At 41.5% G+C, this 18,556-nt stretch overlaps 1 protein-coding gene across 1 annotated transcript; it reads right to left on the bottom strand.

The window, feature by feature from the left end:
• Positions 1-1,378: 1,378 nt before the first annotated feature.
• Positions 1,379-18,539, bottom strand: PPP2CA (protein phosphatase 2 catalytic subunit alpha). Its single transcript, XM_075102927.1, has 7 exons — positions 18,178-18,539; positions 5,488-5,697; positions 4,784-4,957; positions 4,497-4,586; positions 3,802-3,963; positions 2,906-3,024; positions 1,379-2,129 (listed from the first exon to the last, which is right to left on the bottom strand). Exons 1-7 carry the CDS (start codon positions 18,277-18,279, stop codon positions 2,057-2,059), a joined length of 930 nt encoding a protein of 309 aa, XP_074959028.1. The 5' UTR covers positions 18,280-18,539; the 3' UTR covers positions 1,379-2,056.
• Between the last annotated feature and the right edge of the window lie 17 nt (positions 18,540-18,556).

Genomic DNA, 18,556 nt, shown 5'->3' with positions numbered 1-18,556 from the left:
GGCATTTAAAGTGAAGTGCTCTCTACAGCAAAGGGTTTTTTCTTTAAGTGATCAAAGCAAAAGTTGCCGATATACTAAAAAAAGACACTTGAGATGCACTTATTTTTAGTATGCGCTTCTTCCTCTAAGAGATCAAACTGCAGAAGACTGAGCGTTCTCCAGAAACCATTCGGAAACCAACCTACAGGACAAGTCCCAGTTTTTGCTGAAGAAAAAAAACCAACCACTTAAGCCTTTCAGAAAAGGGATGAGGTAATCATAGAATCATTAAGGTTGGAAAAGACCCCCAGGATCATTAAGTCCAACGGCCAACCCAACAGCCCCAGGCCTCCTGAGCCATGCCCTAAAGTGCCACATCTACACGTTTTTTAAATACCCCCAGGGACGGTGACTCCCCCACCTCTCTGGGCAGCCTGTGCCAGGGCCTGACTGCTCTCAGTGAAGAAATTTTTCCTAATATCCAATCTAAACCTCCCCTGATGCAGCTTGAAGCAGTTTCCTCTCATTCTATCACTAGTAACCTCACTACAGTCTTCCAGCAGAAAAGCAAGAAAAGCCCCAAAAAGTGTCTAGGACTAGGCCTGCAGGTAAGTCGGACCTCTGCAAAATTTCCGTACTCTCCCTTTAGAAGCCAGTAATGTAGCGCACACACAAAAATATCCTCTGTGTTGTCGCAGAGTAGAGTCTACCTTGTGCCCAAGGAATTTGAAGTCTCTTAAACAATATGAATATTAAGACACTAAAACAACAGCCGGGTACGTCTTTTTAAGATATGCCCGTTAAGTTTCAAGCACAAGCCTTAAGAAGGTGTAAAATTCACATTTCTGTTTTCAACAAAATAATCAGGATTCAGATTCTGAAACAAATTAGTAGAAAGGAAATAACTTCTCTGAAAGTAACATAAAACACATACCGCTATTTTTCAGAAGGGAAACTTGGGCAATACACATAGTACTAAATTTCAAGTTGTTTCCTTTAATATTTAGAAAACTGGTTTTATTCTTAGTTTTTCAGAAAACGATCATACGTATTAGCACCTACATTGTAAATGACTCAAATTTAGATGTACACTTTAAAAAAAGCCACGCTCAATCAATTAAGTTACCCTATAATCTTCCATTTTTGAATATTTCAGTAGAGCACCGAGAGGGAATGAGAGCAACATGGCAGTAATAAGCGAGCCTCGTTCTCAGCTGCATAACATCAATGACCAGGCACCTCCCTGGGTCAGGGTTTTCCAGCACACTCCAAATCACCTCAGTTTTAGCGACTTCCGGTGGAAATTTCTATGCAAGTTTATAAAACCCATCCAGCTACATACTAGTTTATTAAACCACAGTTGACCTGAGATGCAATTAGGATTTGACATTTTTCCATACTTAGTTCACAAGTTTATTATGAAAAACTCTGCAGCTCTGTCCTGCAGTAACATTGTTTTACAGAAAAAAAAAAAAACAGTTCTGTTCAAAGTAATTCACTATTCTTGGACAATTACAAGGGACAATATGGTAGGGCAAAGAGTGGAAAAGGGAACTGAGTGCAGACAAAAAAAAAAATCAATACAATTAAATTAAACAGTATTCCCTGAAAATAAAACGAACAAACAGTTTCAGAACAAATATGAGGCCTTGGTACTTATTTCAAAAATGTTCTTTAAGCTTCAATGATTGTTTGCTGCTACCCTTATCTACAGTCATGCTGAATAAAGCTATAGCTAAATGGAAAGTTAAATGTATTCACGAGGTGTTAATGTCTACATCTTATTATTTGCAGTCTCTCAGAGAAAGCAAAAGTAACTACAAATAGCGCTATGCCAGAAACTGGTTTCTTGACCAACAATGTTGCTTCAGCATGCAATGAACTGGTTCATTCTAAAGTGGTCACAGTTGTTGACGACAAGAGGCTTTGTATTTGAATATGGCACGTCTTTTGGTCCATGTGAAAACAAGTTTGAATGTTAAATATTTTTCTGACACTTTGGAGTTACTGTTGCTCTTCCCATTTTCTTTAGGTCAACATATGGTTCATGGCAATACTGTACAGGTCTAAAATCTCTTTACAGGAAGTAGTCTGGGGTGCGACGAGTAACATGCGGTTCACCTCTACGTGGTGCTGGATCAAACTGCAAACTGAAAAGCACAGATATTAATGAAACCGCGAGAGTTCAGTTTACATTCAGGTATGCTTTATATGTGAATTACAGCAGCAGTGATCTTAACACAGCTACATCTTTTCAAGTTTTTTCAGCTAATTAAAGTCTTCTAGAACAAGCGTTCCACTTCCTCCACTCCTTCTATTAGTATGTATTTATAATCCCCATGTTTTAAACTCCTCTTACAATTGCTACTGTCAACTGGAGAGAAAGGAATCCTAGCTTGAAGACTCACAAACTGCTGAAACATTAGCATAGGTTTAGAAAGTTCAAGTCTCCGGTAACTGTCAAACAGGGCAATTTCCACAATGCTTTTGCCTCGTTTAGTAGTAAAGTTGCTGCTGGAGTAGTTAGTTAGAAACCTCATTAAAAAAGCCGACATCCTAACATGTGAAGAATTCAAAAATAACAGAAGGCTCTTGCCCCGGACTGCTAGGAAAGCATTACCTCAGACGTGACAGAGTGCTACTCTCAAATCACATCCCTCTATGATACTTCATTAAACTCCAGTTATACAAAACAAGAACAAGGAGTCTCACTGTAATGTGACAGACAAGACATCAACAAGAACTGTTCCTGATATTTGACTCCATGACTTTAGATGCAACTAACCCAACAATTCCACATTCGCTTCACCTCCCAAAAAGCATACGGGGAAAAACCATACCTTAACAAAATAATTAGGTGATATCTTGCTACAGCAACTACGTTAAAATCATGAGCAATGTAAATCTCACTTTTAAACATACTTACAAGGAGTATTTTAGAGTATCATCAAGTTCCATAATTGCAGCCTGGTTGCCACAACGGTAACAATAATTTGGAGCACTGAAAATTGTTACTACGTTCCGATCATGGCACCAGTTATAACCCTGGAGAGGGAGAAAACCAAAAAAAAATTAGGATGGCCAAGTTCATTTGTTATACGCCATATAAACATCTTATTATTAAACTGGATTTTTAACACACAAAACCCTAAGTGGCATTCGTGGTGTAATTTTGAAAAATATTAAGGCTATATCTTTGTCGTTTTGAGAGAAAAAGGGTAAAAAGGAATTTTGGCCTTCCTATATTGCCTCTCACTAGTGACCATGAGCTAAACTTATTTCAAAAAATTAATCAGCAAAAATTTTCCATTGCATTAGCATTAAAAAACTAAGACAGCACTTCTGAAGCACAAAATCTATTCTGGATCTTTGTCTGCCAGAACCAAAACCAGAATCCAGACATATATTTAAGTCTTACCTGCCAGGCACAATTAGAGCCTAAGAACAAAACCACACATCCAAGATAAAAAGGAAAACAAGACACACAGATCTGTGTGCATTTTCTTATCAAGGCACTCAGCATTTATGTTTAAGGACTTTTTTTATCTACACAGAAATGCAATACCACATCTACTACTGAAGTCTGTTTTGGGAGGTTACTGTAAATTTTCAGAAGAAAGGCCGAAATAAAGGTTACTCCACTCTCAAACTGAGATATTCCTTTGGTAGCACAGGAATACTGTCAAAATAGAGTTTCTGGAAGGCTCCCAGCGGGATCATCAGTTCTCACAGCAGCACACGCACATCTCTGACACACAGAGTACGGTATTAATACACCAACTATGCAATCAGGAGTTTAAACGCACAGGCCACCCTGCTTACCTCCATTACCAACTGATGAGCTCTTGAAACCAACGTAAGGCCATTAGCATGGTTAAAGGTTTCTGAAATATCCTGTCCAAATGTATAACCTGCACCTCGAGGAGAAATTCCCCAGCCACCACGATCATCTGGATCTGACCATAGCAAGTCACACATTGGACCCTGGAAGAGATGTAGAAGAGTTTTAGGAGGCACGCGAGTGTCAGGTTGACGGTTGGACCTGATGATCTTAGAGGGCTTTTCCTTATGACTGTATGTTTCAGAAATGGTGACCCCACCAAAAAAAAAAAAAAAAAAAGAAAAAATCTACACACATGCACACCCCCACCCCTGCACAACTTGTTGCGGCATCTCTTTAAGGCTTAAAAAAAAAAGAAAACTGCCTATCAACTACAACAGCTAGTGCAGTTATCGCTTGAAATACTATCAAAAAATTAATCTGAATGAAGAATTTTCGTCATAGTTCTCACCTCCGCGATCATTAAGTGGTACCCGTTTTGATTACGGGCACACTAAAACGTTTCTTTCTTTAGGCAGGAACATGCCACTCACTCTTCCTTCAAAAAACTAGAACAGGAAGACAGGCACTTCCATATTGCTAAGTTGGTTTCAATTTCATTTTCAGCCTGTGTAAATACCCAATATATGCTGAATCATGAACCCTACCAAGAGCTTAGAAAGTTACTTTTCAGTACCTCATGGGGAACTTCCTGCAAGCGATCAAGTGCTCTGATGTGATCCAGCGTATCTATCGATGGAGAGAGGCCACCATGTAGACAGAAAATCTGGAAGAGTTAGATTAATACATGACGTTTCTCTCATTCATTTACATTAATTATATCAGTGCAATAAAAATTGTTTAGTGTAAAAGATTAGGAGAAAGTCTGCAAGGGATTCCTTTAAAGCTGAGAGCTGACAGAATACAGTGTTAATAGCTCCCTTTACAACCAGTAACGTTTGACTTTGTAAAATTTCAACGTACCTGGCCATCCACCAAGGCAGTTAGAGGCAGGTAATCAAAAAGGTCTGTAAAGTATTTCCAAACATTTGCATTTCCATATTTTCTTAAACATTCATCATAGAAACCATATACTTGTGTGATTTGCCTGCTTTCATGGTTCCCTCGAAGAATTGTGATACGTTCACGGTAACGGACCTAAACATAACAGTTTACTTTAGAGGCACCAAAATACGTACGTCCCAAAAAACAGAATTTGCACCCCTCACCCCCGTCACACGTCAATAAAGCAATAAAAACCAAACCCTTTTTAAGATGAAGATTCAATTATAACCTTTGAGAAAAGGTTACAATTCATTCAAATCTTCAGCTGCCAAATAGTTTTGAAATTAATTACAGATTTTGTTCATCGTTACTAGTGGACTTCACTACACCTGTGCATTAAGCTGATCTCTCCAAGCAAATTCTTAAAGGTTGCCACTTGGTAATCTTGGGAAAGTGAAAAATAAATACAGCACTCATTTTAGAAAAAGTTCAGGCTTGCTTGCACCTGAACATTCCTCTCCCCTGCCCCCCACCCCGAGAAGTACCTTAGAAAACTAAGCCAATATTTCAGGTTTGGTACCTATAAAACCACCATAGTGCAAATCGTAAACGATATCAAGCATAGTCGGGATAGTAATTATATATGTTTTACAGAAAACTGTACAGCTGATAAGAAAAATTACCTTAAGAGCTACAAGCAATGTGACTGTTTCGACTGAATAATAGCCTCTGTCAACATAGTCCCCCATAAACAAATAGTTTGTGTCTGGTGATTTGCCTCCAATTCTGAAAAGTTCCATGAGGTCGTGAAATTGTCCGTGGACATCTCCACAGACTGTGACTGGACATCGCACTTCCTGTACGTTAGATTCTTTTGTCAAAATTTCTTTAGCCTGTAAAACAAAACACACAGAAATTGTGAGTTTGTCTATGAACAGTCATTTTATTCAAAGTATGCTCTACCACCTCCAGCTCCCTACCACCTGCCCTCTTTATCAACTCTTGTCCCTTCCTTGTCTGCAGCACCTGGGATAAGAGTTTATCTTTACTTAAAAGAAGATTTTGCTTTAACCCTGTATTAGTAGCAGAATTTTGTTTTGGTGGGATTTTTTTCCCCTCTTCAAGGAGGGAAGAAAAAAAACAAAACAAGAAAAAAAAAAGCACCACAAACCTCAGACTTTCTACCAAAATAGTTCCATGAAGCATAAACCAATGATCATCACTGCTAGAACTGAGGAAGTCCATGAGTATTTGGAAAAATTTAATCAAAAATCATGCCAATGTCTTATCTCAAGCCCTCCAAAAGCCTGAACTCAGACATGGCCAAAATCGTGACTCTCCCCTGGGGAGGTGAACACAGCTGTACCAACCAGCAAACACTCCCCGAGTTCTATACTTCAGACATCCTGCTTCAGAAGACAGTTTGCCATCCATCTGTACATACATCTTGGAATGCAAAGGCACAAAGTCCTACACGAAGCAGAAGTGAGAACATAACTAACACCCAGCAGTACCTGCAACTGCAGAGCAGGAGGTTCACCTGCACCAGCTTTCTGGACAAGTTTTGTGTTTAAGTACACACGAGTAACAGGGTTGTGTCTTTATAAACCAAAGTAGGAGAACATCTTTGACATCACCATTTTTTCCACAGAATTGTGTACATAAGAGCTACAGACAAAGGCAATTTGTATCAAGACGCACAAGCTAAATATAGCATCCAAAAGGTAGTTTTGAAATAATGCAAGAATTCCTTAATCGTACCATCACACTGCCAGTTGTTACAGTCTGTTCTCAGAAGTCACCAAACACATGCCACAATAATTTTCTAAATCAAGAGGATTAGAAATATAAATAGTAACAAGTTTACAAGTTACCATCTACAAAGATTTCCATGCCTTTCAAGCGCCAGTGTTCCTATTCAGGAAGGATCCCTTCTTTAACTCATTACCAGAATGACAAGAGAATATCTATAAAACTATATTCTGTTTTATATCCCAACATGTGTACAAGACTCGCAGAAACAGCACCAAATACCACCTGTGCATGGGCCATGCTGAATCCAAAATATTCTGAAGCATATGCCAGTAAGAGGCAGATGGAAAAGCAACACCACATTCATTTTAGGGTCACTTTTCTTAACTTTACCAAACCTGACAACTAAAGAACCATACTCATTTTGAGGGGGGTTCTGCTAAGCAAAGAAGTATTTTGAGACGATAGAAAAAAATTCATCGTAATCTGAAGAGCATTAGATTTAAAAAGGTTAGGAAAGAAATATCTGAACTTAAAATCTAAACAGTACCTTAAATACTGGATATTGGCACAAGCCAAGCTATTAAGAAACATGCCATCGTGTCCAAGTTTCCACCCTACTCATGAAGCTATTAGCTGGACAGTGACTGACACCCCCCCACCAACCCCAAAAGCGGTCTCACTGTTCTGGCATATCGTCCAGGCTCGCCACCACGGTCACCACTTCCAAACAAGAAAAGCACCAGCAACACATAGTTTAATGATGGAGATGCATGAAATTCAACATTTTATTCAACACTGGAAAGAAATGCAAAAATGCAGTCAGGGTTAGGCACCCTGCACAGAGCTTTTAGATATTACCGCATGAGCGGCAGAGTTAAATCACTCTGCAGGCATATTTACATCAAAAGTCAATCTCATATGACAGTTTCCACTCATGCCGTGCCTAGTACTAAAGATAGGTCATTGCTGGCTTGTGGTGGATGCTAAAAGTGTAGATTTATTTTAAGATAGCCTGACTTAAGTTCATTTTAATGCAGTGACACTCACCGGATGTTTTGAAGGTGTTTTAACAGCCTTAACCTCTTCTAATACGCTGTTACACTCAGAAGCATTAGCCATCTTAATTCTCCTTTTGACAGAGAATGTTGCAGATACTTCTAGCGCTTCAATATAAAAACCCTACACTTCAATTTAGAATGTTTTCTACGGCCTTATTTTCTTAACACACTGGAATCATTGCACAAAGAATGCAGCATTCATTTTTCATCAAAGGTAGGCAACATTTATGCTGACCGAGGCTAAAACAACATCGTTCTTAGCAATGGAGTTGCTGCTTTCTCAGTTCTTGAAATATTAAATCACTCAGATATGCATATGACCAAACACGCAGATAAAAGTCAGACAGCTACTCTTATAGAAAAAGACTGTTCCAGGTCAACTTGCAAAACAGCAATCTCTATCTAAATCCTGCAGTGAAGGAATGCTGATGCAGGGATTTCAGTATTTCCACGTTCTGAAACTAGTTTCATGAAATACTGCCTCATGAACTGCTCAGCCTATTTACAGTCTTATCATGTCCCATAGTATTAACAGCAGCATATACTGAAGTGCTTCAGCAGTCGACCTGCCTTTACAAAGGAGTTTCAGCAGAATTGAAAGTGGAAGAGACCCACACCCTGAAAACAAGCCACCAACAGGCAGACCATCGACCATACCCCAAATTTCCACATTAAATTAATTCCTATAAAAGGTTAAAGCAAAACTTGTTTTAATATACTGTAACATAACAAAAACACAAGCTGGTAAGACAACACTGCATGCAATATTACAATGTCACAATTCGAGTTTAACAAAAGTTAAGCTATCACTAATATTACTGAAGTATCTGGGACCCTGATTTTGTAGTAGAGCACACGCCTCCCTGTGCAGCCTCATCTGGTTCCACTCCCTCTTTATTGATCCCTTCCCCAAGATCCACCGTGATGCTACTTGCTCAGCCACACCACACAACTCCCTCCCTGTCCATCCCCACCCATCCACCCCAGCACACTCGGCCTCCCACCCACAGCCCTCCTGCGCTTCCTCGGGGCGAGGAAGCAGCAGAGCATTTCAGCAGCCTTCAACACAGGCCAGGGCAGTCCTTGGACAAAGCACCGGATGAGGGAGAAATAGGGAAGAGAGACAGACACACCTGAGTCCTCGTACTTCAAAAACCCAGTGACCTATTGCCAAGAGGGTAATAGTGCAATACTGCTGCAGTGTTTTGACATCAGCATTTTGAAACATCCAGGTTTCGTTGCCTATCACTAGGATAAAGAGTTACGCAATTCTGAAACAGATTTTTCCTGAACACTTATTAGTGCTTTTATGTCTCAGTCTTTTTTCGGTTCCTCGCAATTCTTAATATTAAGACAGCCCTGAACTTCTGTATGCCTTCAACCCTCTACATACCCCACGCCACAGGAAGTTTAACTTGTGATGGTATCCTACAATTTAAAAAAGGTGAATAAACTTACGCAAAAACTTGATGTCAGCAGCATACTACATCACAGTTATAAGACCCTACCTCCAAACCAGCTTAAATATTTTTTCAGCACTACGCACTGATTTCAAAACTAAATACAGATACAAATCAAGACTGAGAAGAACACGTTATTTCAAATTGATAAATGCTAATTTTACAGCCATGCGCCAATAAAATCTGATGCAGAAAAAACATGTAGCTGTAAGACACAGTTGCCTAAGAAGAACTAGGTAAAATGCTGTCTTAAACAACAATTACCAAGGTGGAAAGTCACGTATTTTACTTAAAGTGATCTCAAAGTTCAAACAATAAGCACATATCAAATACACTTCAGCTTAGTCATAGTGAATGGAAATAATTCCTACTTGATATCTGAAATATTGGCTTACTCAGCATTTTTCTGGAAAGAGGCAACTTGTACAATCCCCAAAAATAAAACCAATATTGGTTTGAACACAGAAGAAAACAGCACATTTTCACTTTATTGTAAAGCCAAGCAGTACTGTTTAAAAATACAACCTAGTATTTAAGAGTTAAAACATTCCTGGATCACTGCGCATCTTCTAAACAACCAGGCAAACAGTAAAGCACTGCTTTGTTGCCTTTGTTTACAAAGCACATCTTTTATGCAAAACACTTCTTAAAATACAAATATCAGTTTCATTGTTTTAAGGCAATGCAAGATCCAAGCGTAAACTGCATTTTACAATGAACAGTCAGGGATAAGAATTAAAAAACCTGCACGACCATTAAAGCTACTACCATATGATTTTCAGTTATTCACAATTGTATTTAATGAGATGCAGTGGTATCTCCTATTACCCCTATTCCCTGCATGTATTTTTATCCTATATGCCATAGGTTAAGGCTCAGAGTCAAGTGCCATAAAGGCTAAAATCCATCCACTCAACTCACTCTACACTGAGGACAAGTGAGTTTCCCTCATGAGCAGAGTATATCAACCACCTTGCCTCAGAGAATTCCTTTCAAGCAGCCCACTTCTGAAAAATCCTCTGAATTCACCTGTAGCCAAGTTCCTTTTTGTTTCCAGAACATATCAGTTATTTCTCAATTACTCCTACCCCTTCTTAGATCCCTACACTCTAGAAGGAGCTCTGACAGCTCAAACCAAATACCTACCCTGAAAAGCTCTGGGGCACAGTGGGGAAAAAAATGCAGTAAGCTTTACTGTGCCTTTGCAGAACTGTAGAACAACGCTTGCAACTGCTGCATAGCAGCAAGCCAGTGCTATAAGGCACGTATCAAAAGATTAGCCCTAACTCAGTAAAGGAAATACAACCATTATTTTAATTAGACAACATAGCTCCAAAGTCATGGCTGCAGATGGTAATGTGTTATTCTCGGCAGACCAGAATTCACACCTGCAACCCACCATGCTGTCTGGTAAAGCATGTGTGTTGACAAGCATCCACCGTAACCAAGGAAAAAAAAATAGGCATTTGTAGTTACCATAAAGATATTTTGATGAGATCGAAGTCTTCAACCACACCCATAATTTCCTGTCGTCACGATGCACAGGATGTGACTAAAGGCACAAAGATCAGCTAATTGGGATGAATACTGGTTTTAGCTGGCCAAACGTTGTGGCCTGGAAGAGATTCCAGTTCCAAGCAAAGTCACCCATTACAGTCAGCAAGTCTTGCACAGAGTGAATACATTTGTTTCCTTCAGTTTAAGGGTTTCCCCCTCCCCTTACTTGCAGAGGGAAGAGAACATGTTCAGAGAAAAGGTGGGCTCACAGCTTTTAGAGCCAAAGGTATTTCCATTCACTGTCTGACATTTGAAACAAAACTAGAGAAATGAGGTCTCCAATATCCCCCTTGTTTGAAGAAGGTACAACAGCAGTTAGACTACATATGACACAAATGGGAAACTGATTTACGCCGAACTTTGGAATCCACTAAGGAGTTCAATGTGAATGTGTTAAGTAGGAACAAAATTAAAATACAAAGCTCCCCAGTGACATTGAATTATTTAGTATTCCAGAGTAAGTAAAACCAGGATTTCCATCCACACAGAACAAGGACAGCAGCAAAATACTCTTTTCCCAGGACTGAAACAGAAGATAACCCATCTGCTTTCTCTCTGGTTTTGTGACTAGCGCCTACACCTCTGTTTCTAATCTCTTTCACTACCAGCAATACTGAATGTTTAGAACTCAAAGGAGAACAAGGCATGCCTGGTCAAAGAGTCACAGTGCGCTCCTGCTAACACGTGTCATGATATGGTCACTACATTTGTAGCCTTTCATTTTCTTGGGATACGGCAAATAGAAACAAATCATCAACTCAAAAGTTTTAATTTAATTCAAAGTGCACAAAATCAAAGTTTAGTAGCTTAGGTATCAATGACTATTTGTCAGTGAACAAGAACAGGGAATTAACTAACCAAAAAAGCATGAAATCCAATCAGCTTTGCATTTCACAACACACAGCGAAGCACCCTTCTTCACTGCTCTGCAATGCAGCAACAACCGCTCCCTTACTCTTTTAGGAACTCCTGTTTTGTAAGAGTCCAGTTAACACAAGCTGTTAGCCAACCAAGAGATCAATCCCAATGCCAGTACTGCATATAAGATTAAATAGGACAACCACCTTCCTTTTCCTCCTGTAAATTCTAGCAGCTCTACCAAGAAAGCAGACAGGCAGTAAAATTTTGCCAAATAACCCTCTATTATTTCGAATTACAAAGCAATGACTGACAACACTTGCAGCCTTGATAATCCCCTCAACACTTCGATTTGGAAAAATCATTAGCAGTCCTACATACTCAGCGTAACTCAAAGGAGTGTTCTTTGCAGATTTGGGAGAGGGAAAGGGGAACTGCTATTTAAGTTTCAGTAGTTGACAAGACCAGATGGAAAAAGGACAGGAAGGGGCTCCTCTGAAAGGGCTCAATGTCGTTATTGTGCATCATACAGAAGATCTTGATGTCTTTAACTTTGAATTAAAAGAAATTAAAGTCTAGAGATATCTTTTTAAAAAAACATAGGAGGCCAAATAGCTCAGGAAATCCAGACGCCTTCCTCCCTACATGGGCATTCCAAGAAACGCAGCAACAGTAGCACAATGCTGACCACTTAACACAGAGACGGTCTTCAGTGCCACCTGTAGAACAAGCTGTAGTCACTGTGTATCATTCAGGTTGTTAAAAAAAAAGAGAGACTAAAGCTATTCCCAAACTAGTTGTGCCTAGTTTGGGATATCCATAAGTCCAGCTTCATGTAATAAACTCAAAAGGTTTTCAACTCTCTTGCTCAACTTACTCCAACCACAGCTGGGCACAGTCATGTTAAAGGTTTGGTCAGGATACCAGTCAGAGGATGGGGTAGGCACGTGTGTCTCAACTCAAGAAGCGTACTTCAAAACCACCTAGCAAGCATGTAACACCTATATTGGAAGGTATTTTCAGTACACCCAGCAGAAATATTGGAGGCCTGACTACTGAGCAATTGAGCTCCAGTATTTATTCTTTAGCCAGGAATAAACTGTTTTTCCATCTTCACATACTATCTAAAGAAGAGGAACCGAGGGCAACAACTGTGTTACTGAATATAGGTGTAGCGTTTAAGGGTCCCTAAGCAAGGATGGAAATTCAACCACTACTCCTTTTTGATGCAGCCTTTTGTACAAGGCCTCCTTAACTCTTGCCAGACACAACCAGACAGGTTAGGCTATTATACTGTTTAAGGCAACCCAGATGACTAACTGAGAATGGCTAGGGAGCAATCACAGAGCAGCACTGTCATCAGATCTGAGGAGGCTACAGCCTCACCGCGGGTAGATTTGGATGAGCACATTGATCTCTGTCCTCATCCACGTCCTGAGCCTTGAACTGGGAGAAATCAAGTAGGAAGTTGCTCTGACTTATGAGAGCTTACTTCTGTTATCTTACGCTATGCCCAAAATAGCTTCTAAAACAACACAAAAATCTTTCCTTATTTGATCACAACTAATGTTGTAAATAAACAAACAAAACAACACCTAACTGACAGTACAACTCAATTTTACAGAATTTCCTAGAAAAACATAGAAAGCTGCTGCTAAAAGAATTTGCACATACAAGACTGAATTCTCATATGTACATCAGAATGTTGTAAGTATAATCAGGACTAGGTGAGAAGGCTGGCACGGTTGACTTTTCAAACGCCTTCTGTGTAAAGAGACAATTTCCATTTTACATTAACAACCATCACAAAAAAAAAAAAAAACCCCCAAAAAAAAACCACCACACAACACCAAAAACCTACAACCCACAGAACACTGGGACTGAAAGGATCTTTTTTGGGAAGTGTTCCAGAACAATCTAAAACACAGTTATTAAAATGTCACAAAAAGCTTTTCACAGTACACCTGTAACTCTTCAGAAATGGAAGGTATAACTATATACGCCCATCAACGGCTTGATCCCTCTATGTTCAAGAAAGCGGGAGCAAAATGAGTGCTAAACAATCTCCTGGTGTCCCACAGCCCCTGGAACTACCCAAGAGGGGCCCTCCCACCACCAGCAGTAGTTTAAGGGTTTCTTTGTTAGTGAATCCAGAAGCCAATGCAGTAGCAAGGAGGAACTAAAATGCCATGCCTTCCAGACCCACGTTCTCCTTCTGCCAGGGTAGGGATGGAGGGACACAGAACTTATCCAATACACAGCCCACCGCATGGAAACTCTCACTGGGAATTCTGCTGGGGCAAGTTTTTCAGCTGATTCACAGCAAGTTCATACAGGAACATTCATTCTTACAATCATCCGAGTTTGAAGAATAGTTCTATGAGACGGTTACATGTAAAGAGAGGGGAATGCAAAAGCTAGCTAATGGAAAACCACTTACAAATGAGGCCGGGGACAATTTAAAACATTCACTTCTGGGCAAAAATAACCAGCTAAGGTAGCTTCCCGACAGCAGAGGAGGCAGGAGGGAACACGTGCCTCTCTCTGTCTGAAAAAGCAGGACAGATGTCTCAGTAACTGCTTAAAACACAGGAGTGAGATTCACAAAACTTGCCAGTCCTATGCATTAGAGAAACTGAGCTTTGATTGCACGGGGGTTTGACCCAATGACCCAAAAGCAAGCTTCATCAGTACCATACTGCCCTCCCAGAACTAAGGCACTTAACTTAAGCTGAATGAGTTCAAGGAGCTCACACAGCTGCAGTGGGTACATGCATGTTTGCTTAGTTCTCATCTGCAATCAGTCTCAGAAAATTTAACTTGGAAGATCTGGTGTTAAACAAAGGTGGAAGTTCTGCAACAGGAAAAAAAAATATTAAGAATATACCATTAACAAGGTACGTTCCAGAGAACAGTATGGCCCAGAAACATATTTATGCTATGAAAATTAGCACTGGTGACAAACCAAAAAGCAAATGTAAGCAAGATCATTGTTACAGATCAAAAGCTGCAGGAGACAAAGATCAAATTAAGGTTTCCTGAATGCCTTTACCAGTATCAGCCCTTCACTCCAGTTTAAAAAATGGTGGATAGCAGCACTGTCTATTCAGACATACTTTACTAATAATTCAAGTACATGGAAGAGAACCTTGAACACTCTAAACAGCATATATGACCACATTGTCTTCTTTTTCTGAAAACTGGATGCCATGTTCAAACCCACTTAATTACAGACCGGTATTTCCAGGGGAGAGACTCCAACATCTCTCCCTCCACCTGCACTAGATACCTTCTGAAATAACCAATGGAGACTCTGTCCACAAATTCAACTCATTCCTTTGTGCATTTTAGACTGTCATCCCACCTTCCTGAGCAACGTACCACACCCCCATCTCCTGTGATAAAGGGCACTTATACACCACAATGAAGAGACAAGACCACTTCTCTCTACGCTCAAAGTATGGAAAAGAACAGCACTCCAAAACAGCACCCTTTCATTCAAAATGGCCAGTGGAAAACCCCTCACCTGGCAATAAAGAACTTCCTTTCTCCTCTGTTCATGGACAGCGGTCAATAAACAATTCAATGTTAACAGGACAAATGCTGTGGATACATAACAGTGACTATTTATTTGGTGTACATTTTGTACGCTTCTTCAAAACTTACACTTACCAAATCCTTAAGCAAAGCACACACAATTGGTCACACAAATGATGTATACTATAAAACACATAGCACATATTAAGCCTAGAATAACTTAACTGCCGCTCAGAGGTTCGTATTTTTTCAAATCATCAGTAAAAGTATTATGTATTATTCATGGTTACAAATTATTCCTAGACTTGGAAGACATTTCTTCCCAGTTACCACCATCACCCAGATAAAAAAGCACAAGGTAAGAGGCACTAAGAAAGTAACTGGGATGCACAGATGGCCACACTCGAATAATTACGTCTGTAAATAGTTGTTATGTCCTTTAGATATCAATACTGAAATAGAAGAGAGCCCTTAGGCTTATTCTTATTAGACAGGCACCAGTCTGCACACATGAAGTCCCAGCAGATCAAGAATTACCAGTCAGGAAGATGATCCAATCAAATAGTTTTCTGCGGAAAAAGCCCTCACAAAGTTTTTTTATCTGTTTGTTTATTTTAACTAGCCCTAGCTACAATTCAATGTGGTGAACAATGACAGTTTATACCTAGTAGGGTCTTTATCTGTCCCTTGAAACAGTAGCTATATTTGACACTCTCCTTAACACATTAAGCTGTTTATGGAAAAACATAAGCTTTGGGTGCGATTACATCCACAAAACTACTTAAGACAATGAATACATGAAGCAAACTCAGCAAAGTTTCTGAGAGTCAGTGCTAGAAGCATGGGAAAAGGTTAAAGCCAATGCTTTCCCTTGGAAGGAGGGCACAGATTTCAACTAATGCTCTGCTTTCACAAACACGGCTTCCTAGTCGAGGGGGCAGAGATGATGATGGAAGACTCTGTCTTCGGGGGCCTACTTCCAATTCCTTGCATCAGCAACCATGTAGAAACTTAACTACTCTTAGCAGGAAGTCCCAGTAAATCCACCTGTAGTTACCAGCAACAAATTATTTTTCCTTAACGAAACAGCCATGTGGCTGTATTCGGCAAAGGGCCGACTGCAAACCAGTCAGAGATGGGGAATTTCAGCTCAAGCACAGTATCATGCTACCCAGAAAAATACTACCTTTGGTCTGGAGCTGGCTCACACCCTCCCAGCTTGAGGCAAAGAGGTTACTGGTAAATGGTATTTTTCAGGTAGACTTCTCTCACATATTCTTGTGGTCTCTCATCTCAAAACACAGCAGTCAGATGCACAACTTTCTGTAACCTTTCCTTTTACCCACCATTACTTCGGTGACCAGCATTATGCATTTATCCAAAAACACAGCTCATTTCCATTCTTCACTGGGAAAAAATGAAGGTGTCATCTCGCACAACAATGATGGCTGGGACTACAGTATCTTCCACAAGGAATTTCTAATGGCATGCCTACTCCTCACCTATCCAAAACCCCCAGTAAACTGACAGCTTTTTGTATGTTCCTCACACTCCTGCAAGTTACCTTAAAAGCACACCCACTCACGCAGTGTTCAGTACGCTGTACCAGCATCAGTTTATAAATGATGGCAAGTGGAACACTCGCCTCTCCAGCAAAGCAATACAAGGAGGAAGCTGGACTGCTGTCATTAGACGCACACATGAAAAACAGTCAGGCAGTGACATCGCCACTTGTTTGCAATGTCATTTAAAATATATAAACTCTATCAAATGGTAACAATCTCAAGCAGCTAGAATGCTAGTCAACTAAGATTTGGATTCAAGCAGGAACTCGGCTAGCCAAAAACACCACAAGTTCTTTAATAAGTTCATAGACAGTGCTCTGGAAACAATTTGCTTCCAAAACAACATGCTGTAATATTTGAAGGCATGATGCCAAATTTAAAACATTCTAATTACTTCTCATGGCAGGTAGGCAGCCTTCTTTAGAACCCAGTACATCAGTAACCTCCCATATATCTTAATTTCTAGTTCCCAAACAGTCCACAAATATTACTTCCTTCAATCTAGAAATGTAGGAATACATAAAACATTCAGTAACAAAAAAAAACCTGTTCCGTTATTAAGTTACATCCACAATTAGAATCCAATTGGAAAATGCAGCTGGATGCTACCCGAACAAATTTTTATCTTGAATTTCTAAAAGACAATCTATCCCGGGCTGATTTAAAAACCTTTCTAAACTATAAAAGCTTCAGTCAACACAGTGCTCTAACATCTAAGTCTCAACATTTTCAACTCATGACCATAAAAATGAATAGCTGTATGCGATCTCAACCGTCTATTCTGTGAATTTCATGAAACCCAGAATCTTTTTCAGAGAAACCAAAGTCCCAAAGCTAATCTACCCTTCAATTACTTATAAATGCATCTGGGCTTATTGATACCAGGGAAAAAAAAATAAATCAAAGCTGTTACATTCAAGCAGGAGCTCTTTACCCCGTGTAATTTTCAACTGTTTACCATCAGCTTTTATCTTCATTGTAACAACTTACACTTTTGGGACTGCTTTAAGATTTTAACCATATCATGACGGTACATTGCATCGATTCAGGCGCAACCCTCCGCGACCGACGGCCGGCCAGACCGACGGCCGGCGCGTACGGCTCTCCTCACCCGCCGCCGCCCAGCGGGGCCCGAGGAAGCGGAAGGGCCGAAGCCGGTGCAGCGCCGGCAGGTCCGTCCCGCCGCGCCCGGGATGGCGGCCGCGCTCGGGGGTCTCTCCGGAGAATCCCGGCAGCGGCGCCATTTTAGGAGGCGATGAAAAGGCGGGAGGCGGAGCCAGGCTCCCATGCAGCAGCGAGAGGGGGCGCGGATCCGCCCGCCGAGGGGCCACGGCTCAGCCCGGTTCCCCGGCCCTCTTCCCCCGCCGGCGGCCCAGCCGCGAGCCCGCCCCGCCGAGCGCCCCAAAGATCCCGGCCCACCAGCCCGCTCGCCCCGCCGCCCCTTCCCCCGGACCCCGCCGCCGGAGAGGCGCCTCCCCCACCCGGTAGCACCTTCCCCGCCTTCCCGCCGAGAGGCCGCCCGGGCCCCACGGGCTCCCTGCACCGCGCACCACCTCCCGCCAGCCGCCCCCGCCGCCCCTCACCTTCTCGCAGAGGCTCTTCACCTGCCCCTCAGAGAGCTGCTTGCACTCGTTGAGCTGCTCCACCCACTGGTCGAGCTCCTTGGTGAAGACCTTCTCCTCCATCCCGCTCCTCTCCCCCTCCTCCTCCTCCTCCTCGCCGGCTGCTGCCGCACCACCGCCCCAGAGGCCCCCCCCGCGATCCGCGCTCCCAACGGCAGCGGCCGCGATGCGACGGGACGGGACGGGCGGAGGACGCGGAACGCTGCGGGTCGGTCAGTCAGCGGGGCGCGCTGGGCTGCTGCAGCTCTGCCGCCCGCTCCCTCGCACCAGACCGTGTAATGGCCGCCGCTCCTGACGTCACCACCTCAGCTTCCACTACGGGGAGGGCAACACTATAGGA

Source organism: Phalacrocorax aristotelis, chromosome 8 (genome assembly GCF_949628215.1).
Source record: "Phalacrocorax aristotelis chromosome 8, bGulAri2.1, whole genome shotgun sequence".
NCBI lineage: Eukaryota > Metazoa > Chordata > Aves > Suliformes > Phalacrocoracidae > Phalacrocorax > Phalacrocorax aristotelis.
This window is presented reverse-complemented; position numbering and strand designations above follow the sequence as displayed.